At 36.1% G+C, this 10,407-nt stretch overlaps 3 protein-coding genes across 3 annotated transcripts; 2 read left to right on the top strand and 1 right to left on the bottom strand.

Moving 5' to 3' along the window:
* The first annotated feature begins 6,490 nt into the window (after positions 1–6,490).
* On the top strand, positions 6,491–7,577 carry LOC117781418. The gene has a single exon (XM_034618172.1). The coding sequence runs from the start codon at positions 6,491–6,493 to the stop codon at positions 7,469–7,471; it is 981 nt and encodes a 326-aa protein (XP_034474063.1). The 3' UTR covers positions 7,472–7,577.
* Positions 7,355–8,518, bottom strand: LOC117781419 (mitochondrial import inner membrane translocase subunit Tim21). Its single transcript, XM_034618173.1, has 3 exons — positions 8,325–8,518; positions 7,840–8,261; positions 7,355–7,781 (listed from the first exon to the last, which is right to left on the bottom strand). Exons 1-3 carry the CDS (start codon positions 8,449–8,451, stop codon positions 7,617–7,619), a joined length of 714 nt encoding a protein of 237 aa, XP_034474064.1. The 5' UTR covers positions 8,452–8,518; the 3' UTR covers positions 7,355–7,616.
* Positions 8,519–9,105: 587 nt separating this feature from the next.
* LOC117780718 (thioredoxin domain-containing protein 17) lies at positions 9,106–10,404 on the top strand. The gene is made up of 3 exons (XM_034617351.1): positions 9,106–9,392; positions 9,475–9,556; positions 10,187–10,404. The coding sequence occupies exons 1-3, from the start codon at positions 9,242–9,244 to the stop codon at positions 10,338–10,340; spliced, it is 387 nt and encodes a 128-aa protein (XP_034473242.1). The 5' UTR covers positions 9,106–9,241; the 3' UTR covers positions 10,341–10,404.
* Positions 10,405–10,407: the final 3 nt, after the last annotated feature.

Below are 10,407 nucleotides of genomic sequence, written 5' to 3'. Positions count from 1 at the left end.
CGAATAGTGAATACTCTTCTTAAATCATAGGTTTAATATGTAAGACATAATTACTGAGGAGTATATTTAATGTGAGCTAATTTAAGTAGGGCTTTGGTCCTTTTTACAAAATGAATTTTAAATATTGTTTGTGAGAACTTTTTTTAATCCAAAAACTACTTTATTATTCCAATTGAAAGTATCAAGGATCAAATAATAAAAAAAGTCTTTACTAAAATTTAATGTATATGATTATTAAAAACTCGAACAATTTTACAATCAAACTCGATACTGATTGAAAATTTTTTTTTATAAAATATGGTATTTGCATAAAGTATAAATATTTTTTCAAATTATAATATGTAACTTATCTTCTTTGATTTGTATTGATAATAAAATATTCTTTATAAACCAAAGCTTATTATAAATAAATGTTCTTATTTTTAAAGCCCCAGCTCCTATTTTGTATTCAAATTATAAAAAATTATAAGGTTTACAATTTATGCAGTATTAAAAATAAGCATATCTCTATTTATCCAATTAATATTTTTTGTTTCATATATGTTACATTTTTAATGATAAAATAATAATACCTTTCTTTATAGGTGCGTCGAGAGTAATAATTATGTTCAATGCGCGTCTAATTTGCATTTATAGGCGCCGAAGTATTTATGATTTTGTTGGGCTGTCCAAAAATGTCTTGAATTCAATAGGAAAAGCGAAACCGTTAGATGAGCGTACCGACACCAGTGACAGCTCCCACTCCCACTCCAACTCCTCTCCAGCTTCAGCTCCGACTCCAACTCCAACTCTTCTCCAGCCAAGTCATAGCCTATCCAATTAGTTTGGGGAATAGCATATGCGTCATGTACTTCCATGATTCACGCTAATTGCAGGCCCACAGGTTGCAAGTTCTAAAGGCTTGAGGTGAGTTGTCGGGTGCTATGAATGATGCTTGCTACGTGCTACGTGGCACGTTGCCTGAGCTGATCAATATGCGTACTCGTAATCGGTGTAATCAGCCATGCCCTGATTAAATGGCGGCCTGACGCGTATACTGTTCAAGTACGAGTTCAGGTAGCACCCAGAGAGAGAGGGTCTCTGTTTATAACGGTGTTATGTCGTTAATGTGCAATTGGCATGTTGGCAACACGACTCGATACTCTCACACACACACACACACACACTCTCGGAGGCAGTTACCTCAAATTGAGGCTGTTAAATTGTTAATGAGACAATTTCTTAAGGCAAGCAACAAGATTTCTAAGCAACATAGATTATATTGTAAGCTACTTAATACCATTAATACTTTTAGAAATTTGGTAAATACAGTTTAAATGTCGAACTTTAACCTATATATTAACATAAGCGAAGTTGTACTAGAGTTATTTTAAACATGTCTATCCTAAAATATATTTGAAGAAATTTTCAAAAGCTTGACTAACAAAACTGAAAATAAATAGAATTTTTGTCATTAGCAAGTAAAAAAGAATAATAGAATTTTCCATCCTTATCTCAATATTACATGAGTTACAGATCCTATTTAAGCTCTCATTTCTATATAAATAATCCTATGATAATAGCTCATCATTAAAATTATAGCGTTTTTATTTCAAAATGTTTTTTTATTACTCTGACCGTTTCATTATTTGTTTAAATGGAAAATTACTAAATGTTATTAATTATTATTTTTAAAATGTATATACTTTAAGTTACTAAGTAAATTTCATTAATTATAATAAAGTCTATCGCATAATCGAATTGCTGGAGATTTTAAATTCTGGATAAATATTATTAATTTATTTATTGCGCATCTTTTAAACCAAACTTTTCCTACTTTCTTCTCCTTCTCCTTTTGCAGCTGTATCTACCGTACACAACCCCAAAACATTCCCAAATTTGAACATAAATGCTTCAAATTGAGGCGGCAACGCCTTATTAAATGTTTTTTCCACTCTGAAAACATTCCACGCAATGGCATCCTTCCACAAACCGCACGCATGCGATATTTAGGCTAAATGAATATGAGAATATCCTGTAATAACTGCTTAAAAAATTTAATTGCAGTTAACACACAAAAAATGATTCATCAAAATTGAACATTTGGTTACAGTGAACGCCCCATTTAAGAACTAACGTGTGTTCCGGTGTGCGGCAAAAGGTGAGAAAAGTATTAACAAAAAATGAAAGGTGGTACAACGTACCAAAAAGAAACCGCAAATTACATGCACATGCTAACAAATAAAAAAGTACAAAAGTGGAAGACGGTAAAAGACGAGGGGATACCCTGTAGGCAACTATGAACTCGCATTGGGCAGCCATTTCAGTTGTCTCCACTTATCATTTGACTGGAAGCTGTTCCAACTCCCGAATGAATCGTTTAGAAAGCGACTCGGACGCGGATGTGGATGCGGATGCGGATGCGGATGCGTCGAGCTGTCACTCTGGAACTTTAACAGGTGCGCGCTGAGGGAGGCGCGAAAAAAAAGGAAAATGAAAAAATAGAAATGTAAATAGCGAAACAAATGTCTGGCAAATGCGGATAACAAACTGTCAAAGTTTTGCGCTTATTACCAAACAAAAAATAGAGAGAGAAATGAAACTACACTTGTAAATATTTGTTGTACGCTTATTTGCATGACACGGTGTCCATTTCTGGACTCCCCAGCCCCCTCCTTACCCACCCGAACTGGACCGTTGTCGTCTGTGCAGCACCCAGCGGGACGCGTTGGTGTTTTCTTTATTTTTTACGTATGTTTTCGTTCTCTTTCTGCCTTCCTCTCGTTCTCCTGCTGCCTCACTTTCTGTATCTCTATCCAGTTTTAACTTCCTTTTTTTCCGAGTTGTTTGCCAACTGCGCAGATTTTTCATAACAAAACTGACTGCCAGTTGTCATTTTTTTTCTCTGCATACCCTATAACTGCGTGCATTTAGCGAAGTATCTAGCAGGGTATTTTCTGCTTAACAATTAAAATATATATTTTATTACTTATTTGATGTGCAGTGAACAAGTTGAAAGTATTTTTTAATAAATCATTATTTATGCAAGTGACAGTTAAGTTAGTTTTTTTTCAAACAGAAATTCAAATATCGAAAATAAATAAAAGTGAGAAAGAAATAGAAATATTTAAAAAAATTGTAATACAAATATTTATGTTTTATTAATATAATAATTTAAAAGTGAAAATAATTTTTGCTCACATTATATGTAATTTTTTTAAATTTTTTATACAGAAATACAAGTAGAAAAATATTTAAGAAAACAAAATATTTATGGTTTTTTCAAATGAATTAATCCTAATTTTCAAATTAAGTCGTATAGTTAAGAAAGAGACATTTGTTAACTCAATAGTTTGAGTTTGGGAAGAATCATACCGGAGAGTATAGAGAGGGAACTTAAAATAGTTATAGCCAAAAGTCTTACGCTTAACATCATCAAATCTTGGCGTGAATCCAATATGCTAACAAAGCCAACATATCATTTAGAATATTGCATGGGGAAAAACTGGAAAGGTAACGTTTGCAGAAACATTATAATAAACTTTCAACAGATATGGTGTGATTACAGTTGCCAGCGGCAGCTGAAGGACTCAGCTCAGCTCAGTTTCCAGCAATTGTCATTTATAAAATGAAAAATGAAAATTATATAAGCGCAACCCTCGCCACAAACACACACACACCCACTCATACACATTCACAGAGAGACAAAAGCAATAACTTTTTTCGAGCTCATCAAAAATGGCTTCAACACGAACAAGCAGAGACACAAAATGGCGACAAAAGCTAAGACACAGACACACACGCATACAAAAGCAGACACCCACATAAAAAGCAAGTGTAAGAGAGTAAGAGAGCGAAAGAGTGAGCGAGAGAGATGGAAGCTGCACACACACTCACACACACACACACACACAGTGTGGAGACAGTACGAGAAATGAGTCCCATGTCTTTCATTAAAACTTTCGGCAAATTATCGGGTAACATATGCTAGCGGCCTGATTGTCAAATATAGTGCAGGGAAAGCACTACATATATACAAAATATATATATGTATGTATGCATGTTATATATGTGTGGGTGTATCGCATACTCACCCCATAAATTCCAATATACTACCCCTTCATTGGTATGTGTGCGAGTGTATAACACTTTAGCGCTTGAGTGTTGTAAGGGGAGTATTTTCGCATATATTCTTGAGAGAGAGAAACTTTATATAAATATTAAAGCATCAGCATCAACTAACGGTTATTCATACGTTTTTCTTTGATTTCCTCGGGGATGCACAAAGCGTGCGCAAAGTAAAAGTGCAAAACAATGAAACGGATGAAGTAGAATTTATTTCCCCACTTTTATTCCAGCAGAAAGCTAAGAGAAAAAATTGGTTGAAATATAAAGAAAGAAAACAAAAACAAATCAAATAAATTCGCGCAGGCGTTGTAATTTTAGAAAACCTGTATAAACTGAAATTCTATTCTGACTGAGATGATGTTTAGCTAAGAGTTGGGATTCTGGGGTGGAAAGTCATTAGTAGTCCAATGTTAATTTGGTGCGCCTAATAAACTGCTACTTTTTGCTGGATGCTCGTACACCTGTACACTCTAACCCCCTTCCCCCTCTTTGGATGCCTTTCTCTCTCTACTCCCCTGGCTGTCAGGCTGTGCAAATTTGCCACTTCAACAGCTCCTTTGCGGCAAGCGAGTCACGTGCGCTTAGCGAGTGAAAGCTGGAAATTTTGTTGAAAAAGGATATATGGGCACACTGCTGGCGTTGTCATGACATCGTGCTCTGCATTCCAAATGTCCTGTTCGCCATCTTGTCTGTACCAGTGTACAGTATACACACACCTCTTTTCTCTTACCACTTTTTTTTTGCATTTTTAAATGACGTGGCACTCCTAAAAAACTCGAGAAAAAAATAAAGGAAGTAAGCAAATTATTGATTTTCTGTGTGTTTTTGTCTTCGTGTGTTGAATCAATCAAACCATTTGTATGCATACTTGGCAACCCTGTCCAACTGTCAAAGTGCTCACAAATGTTGTAACTGTCAAATGTGGTTTCATTTATTTATTCATCATATTTCTTAACTGCTTTTTCTTAGTTTTGACATGGACATGTCCATCATTTTATACTAAAAGTCACAAAAAGTCAAGGCATATGAAAGATTGTAGAACTGACAAGTCACGCGGGTGACAATCCCAAAACACCTACAAAAGAAATCACTAAAATAAACATTAACACGAAATCATGAAAAGATCTACAAAAAGTTGACAATTGAATGACAATAGAATAGAATGTACATATTTGATACTTACATGAAATATTTGATTATTTTAAGTTGAAGTAACTGGTGCAACAAGTACATTTCAATTATTATAGTTTTCAATACATAAAATTTCATCTCTAATTCAAATCTAGTATGTCTGTTAATCTCTTTGATAAAGAACATTCATTAACCAATAATTAAATAAAAATTTACCACCTTAATTGAAAAGAATTATATTGAAATCAATCGCAAAAAACCAAGTTAATGCATCCGTCAAAAAAAAACTATAAGAATCGCTTTATTAACAACTGGCCAACGCAATTCTGGTCAATTGATCTTCAGTTAAGCGCATCCGTTGCGTTCCGGTCGTATAAAAGCATAAGCATAAGCCGATACAGAAAAAGTATTGATTGCACATAATTATAGGATATCGATACGCGACGCGCCAGTTCAAAAAAAGTGAAAAGTGAACTTGCAAAATGATTAATATTGGCAAAATTTCACACAAACACACACACACACACACATGTGCAACTTGGCCAATATTTGCGCTTAATTAAGAGCTGGCAACTGGTTTTTGGGAGTTTCGGGCAACTTTGAGCGTTTTAAAGTGAAACGCATAAAAATCGGAAGTTGCAGCTTTAAATTTAATGCGCTTACTTTAAAAAGAGTGTTGAAAGCGAAGCAGCAAAATCACGATTAAATTACCAACTTGCAAAATGACAGACGCTCATTTTGCTACCTGATCAAAACGGGATGTGGATATTTTATCATATTCAAAATTTTTATTTAAAATTAATTAAAATGCTTAAACGTAACGTATTTATTTATAGCTTAACGAAATTGCTACACACTTGACGAAAACTGCTCTGCAGCTGCACAAAAGCTGACAGCTATATATGTGGGGCAGCTGTTTGACAAATAGATGGCGCCACCTTTTAATAACAATCATCAAAATCTTCACACGTCGCGCAATTTAAATCTTCTTTGAATTTTAGCAGTTATATAATGAATTTTTATAATTGGATAAAATATCGGTGAAAATTTTCTCAATTCTAGCTTTAAAGTAATAATGGAAATTGATCACAAGCCTACCAACCCTTTCTTTTTGCGGCATGACTTTTTAAACAATTTGGCAGCACTGCTATTACTACCGGTATTAAGAAGACCGTTGCCCGGCAACCATTTTTGAATTAATCAAAACACAAAGTGACAAATCAATTGAAAAAAAATAAAGAAATCGAGAATCATGAAATTTATACCGCTGCATACAACAAACACTGCCATTGTGTACAAAAATTCGCTGTGTTCGTTGGCATCACTAATGGTATTGGTTTTTATAGCATTATCGGTTATGTTGCCGGTTCTATTGGTTTCCCTGCTGAGTCCCTATTCTGGGATTTCCGAGTCGCGGGTGTTGTATGAACAACCCAACATACAGTTCAACTATCAGTATATTTTCTTGGCCAACATGGAAACGACGACGGAAAATGAGGAATCCCCGTTCTTGGCCTGCAGCAGTTTTGGCAACTTTAATGCTCGCATACAAAAATTTACAAACAGCTGTGATGCTAGCAAATACTGGACTGAGGATTTGGATCATGATACTGTCACGGATCGCCTGCACTTTCAACTGGAGCTGCAGCATTTGCCATCCCGTCTAATGAACTTTGATTTGTTGCTCTTCTTCGAGGCAAGACTGGGACACAAGTGTGTGCTGACTCCTCCTGCTGTGTTGGCACATCAGCTGCAACTGCCACAAGCGGCACGTCTGCGGAATGGTCGCATCCAGCTCAAGGGAGAGCTTAAACTGAAGCAGTATGTGGAGTTCACCTGCCCCTTTCCAGGACGCAACATTCAAACCCAGTTCCGTCAGGTACAGCTGGACACGAATAACAGTCATGCGGACATGTCGCAATACAAAATGGAATCCTTACTCGGACAGGTTAAAGCCAATCCCGCCTACTTTCAGCTGGCTGTACAGGAAACGTATTATAGAACAACTGTTCCACGTTTAGAACCGGGATTGTTCATCGAACTAGAGGTGGATGTTCTCCAAGTGGCAGCACGTTATCACTTGAGCATTTGGGAGAGACTGGGACAGTTTTGGTTGTACTTTGCCTCCTTCTTTGGCATTTCGTTTTATATAATGAACAAGCTGAAGGATTTTCTATTCGGCCGACATATCATACGCTCCTGGGAGATAATTCCCTGGAAGAAGCTCTACTGACACCAATCTGGCGCCATTCTGGAGATGGACAACTTCTCCATTGGCGAGTAAGACATTTGTCATATTTTCAGTCAATGATTAAATTAAATAACAATTATACAAAGAATTTTAAAAATGTAAGCGTTGATTGGAGGGCGGGATTTCCTTATTTATCGCGACTATTCGACATAAGCGCCAGATTACCAAATCCTGATGAAGAAGGTTCTGGCGTTGGATCATACGCTCGGTTATCCTCCAATACAATAGTAGTGCGTGGGTAATGATCCAATTGCACAAACAGATAACGAAACTCTTGCTTTCCGGATGAGTTCTACAATATTAAGGGAATGGGAGATAAGCGTAATTATTTTATATGAAATTGATCGCACCTGTCGGGACTCTAGCTGAACGGTGGCCTTGTTGCGCAGTCCTTGGACATAGAACTGCATGCGCATGTGCGGCACGCCATTGCGATCAAAGCTGCTGTGTGCCACATGCTGGCGACGTCCACGACGTGACGTTTCCCCAAATCCTTTGATTGGTGCTCCCAGTGAGTCCTGTACACGCGGATCATCCACCACACGCTGCAGGGCAGTGGAATATATGTTGTTCGAGCTATCCTTGGAGAACAGCTCACGGAAGATGGCATAAAACATGATTCCGGTTACTCCCAGTCCAGCCAATATGATGGCCGTATAACTGGCCGTCTTTGTGTTCTCCTTGATCTTCTCACCAATCGGCCGCACATCTGTGGAAACATTACTGCCGCCACGTGACTCCTGTAAGGCACCACCACCGCCATTCTTGGCCCCTAAGAATTAACAACATTAACTTAATAAATAAACAAACTTATTTCCTAGTTGACTTTACAAACCAGAAGCCTGCTGTGCTAAACGAGCGCTCGAATGCAGCGCTGCCGCGCATTTTAGGCGCACCACAGTGGGCAACAACACCGTCCGCCTGTGCAGCAAAAAACTGCGCAGTAATATTGATTGGGACATGTTACAATCAATAAAAATAGCAAATTAATGCACGTAAGAGACAAATAAATAAAATGGAAACTTAATAAACAGCTGATTTGCTGACACTGGTGATTAGAGTCGTATCGAATCGTTCGAACTAAGTTCTATTGAACTAATACCTAAAGTGAAGGAACGAACTAAATCCCTAATTGTAGGTCATTTAGTTCAGTAACTAGATTCTTATACATTTCGTTCAGTAAAAGAAAAGTGTCGTTGTTTTTCGGCGAGGCGTTCTTAAACCGAGGGCTGCCCACTCAGTTAAAATTTCTGATCTGGTTTGATTTTTTTTACTTAAAAAATAAATACATATCCAAAAAAAGGTATTTAAATTTTTGTACAATTTTTCAATTTTTTTATTAGCTGGAATTTTTAAATATTTGCAGAATTTTCTCGATATTAGATATAAATTGGAAATCTAACTATTTGAAATAAATGTTAAAAATAATTCATTTTCTATAAATTTATAAAAAATGTAAGTTCAAAATATTAGACAACTTTCAGCTATTTTGCATCGCAATTTTAGCTGTTTTTTAGAAACAGCTATTTCGTCCTCTAAATAGTTGGCATCGCTGAAACAACACAGCTCTACAAAGCAATTCGACAACTCTAGCAACAACAAAAAATTAGATTGATATAAAAAGAAAAACAGTGCGTAATCTTTACGCCAGTTACTAAAAAGTGCGCAATCACGTCGCTCTTAACGCTAGTAAATCAAATCGCCAAGCGTACATTCGCGGGTGGTGTTAACCAATTGAAAAAATCTAAAATTATGGTCGTCACACACAATGTAAAGGGCTACGAAGAGTTTGCCAAGAAAATGGAGGAACTGGAAACCGGGGACGGCAACAATCCGGTTCATGTTCTCTTTAGCGGCGGCAAGGATGAAAATGGCGAGAGCTGGTGTCCATACTGTGTCAAGGGTAAGTTTATAAAACGGCTAACCACAATATCTTTTAATTACTTCTACTAAACCGCAACCCGCATTTTTTTTCTTACCTGCAGCCGAGCCGGTGATACACGATGCTCTGAAGAAGGCTGCGGAGAAATCCCACTTTGTGCATGTCGACGTTGGGGAGCGCTCATAGTAAGTTGTGATGAAATCGTTTAAGTATATATTTGAAGTGGTAACACCCAGAACGTTCAGTGATAAAAGTTAAAAAAGCCGATAGCTGATCATTTTTATTGTTTCTTTTATCTTTATGAGAACTTAAAAGAATGCGATGATAATCGTAGATTACACTAGGCAACACAATTGTTTTCTTTTTTCTTTAGCCTTTAACAAATCTACTATTTCTGATATTATTTCCATGATAACATTAAACTAGTTTTAAATGTTTTCTGTCTTAAATTTTTTGTAACCTTATTTGCTAACGTGCAATTTTGATCAATACTCGAAAAAGGCACAACAGTTATTAAAGAACACAGCACTTTCGAAAGTGAATATAATATGTATCTATTAATCATTCAAACAAAGTTTAAACATTAAACCATTAGTTTTAGAGATATCTATTTTTTATTTTTAATTAGGATAACGTATTTGTTCGTTTTTTTTTTTTTTTGGGATTTTTGTACTTAATTTTGATAAGAAAATTTTAAAATAATTTAAATTTGATGATAAGAACGTGAAGCTTTTTGTGCTCCATTTTAAGCCTATTTTAAGCTATAAAATTCAAAGAAAAAAATTTTAAATCTCTAATTTTATGTGTATTTCCAGCTGGAAAGATTTGAATTGCCCATTCCGCAAAGATCCCAACACGCACTTGATCTTTTTGCCCACATTGCTGCGCTGGAAGTCGCCACAGCGCTTGGATGGCGAACGCTGCTCCAACAAGGATCTTGTCGAGATGATGTTTGAGGATGAGGATTAAAAAACTTTAGAGACAACATGCAGTTACTTATACATATTTTTATTTTGGAATGTTTGCATACACATTA

The sequence above is a fragment of the Drosophila innubila genome (assembly GCF_004354385.1).
Source record: "Drosophila innubila isolate TH190305 chromosome 2L unlocalized genomic scaffold, UK_Dinn_1.0 4_B_2L, whole genome shotgun sequence".
NCBI lineage: Eukaryota > Metazoa > Arthropoda > Insecta > Diptera > Drosophilidae > Drosophila > Drosophila innubila.
This window is presented reverse-complemented; position numbering and strand designations above follow the sequence as displayed.

Bases quoted from the DNA above. Each gene is read 5' to 3' on its own strand.
- LOC117781418 (XM_034618172.1), top strand. From the start codon at position 6,491: ATGAAATTTATACCGCTGCATACAACAAACACTGCCATTGTGTACAAA.
- LOC117781419 (XM_034618173.1), bottom strand. From the start codon at position 8,451: ATGTCCCAATCAATATTACTGCGCAGTTTTTTGCTGCACAGGCGGACG. The intron at 8,262-8,324 runs GTTTGTAAAGTC...GTTAATTCTTAG, and splicing joins TTTAGCACAGCAGGCTTCTG to GGGCCAAGAATGGCGGTGGT. The intron at 7,782-7,839 runs GTGCGATCAATT...TTAATATTGTAG, and splicing joins TTCAGCTAGAGTCCCGACAG to AACTCATCCGGAAAGCAAGA.
- LOC117780718 (XM_034617351.1), top strand. From the start codon at position 9,242: ATGGTCGTCACACACAATGTAAAGGGCTACGAAGAGTTTGCCAAGAAA. The intron at 9,393-9,474 runs GTAAGTTTATAA...TCTTACCTGCAG, and splicing joins GTGTCCATACTGTGTCAAGG to CCGAGCCGGTGATACACGAT. The intron at 9,557-10,186 runs GTAAGTTGTGAT...GTGTATTTCCAG, and splicing joins GACGTTGGGGAGCGCTCATA to CTGGAAAGATTTGAATTGCC.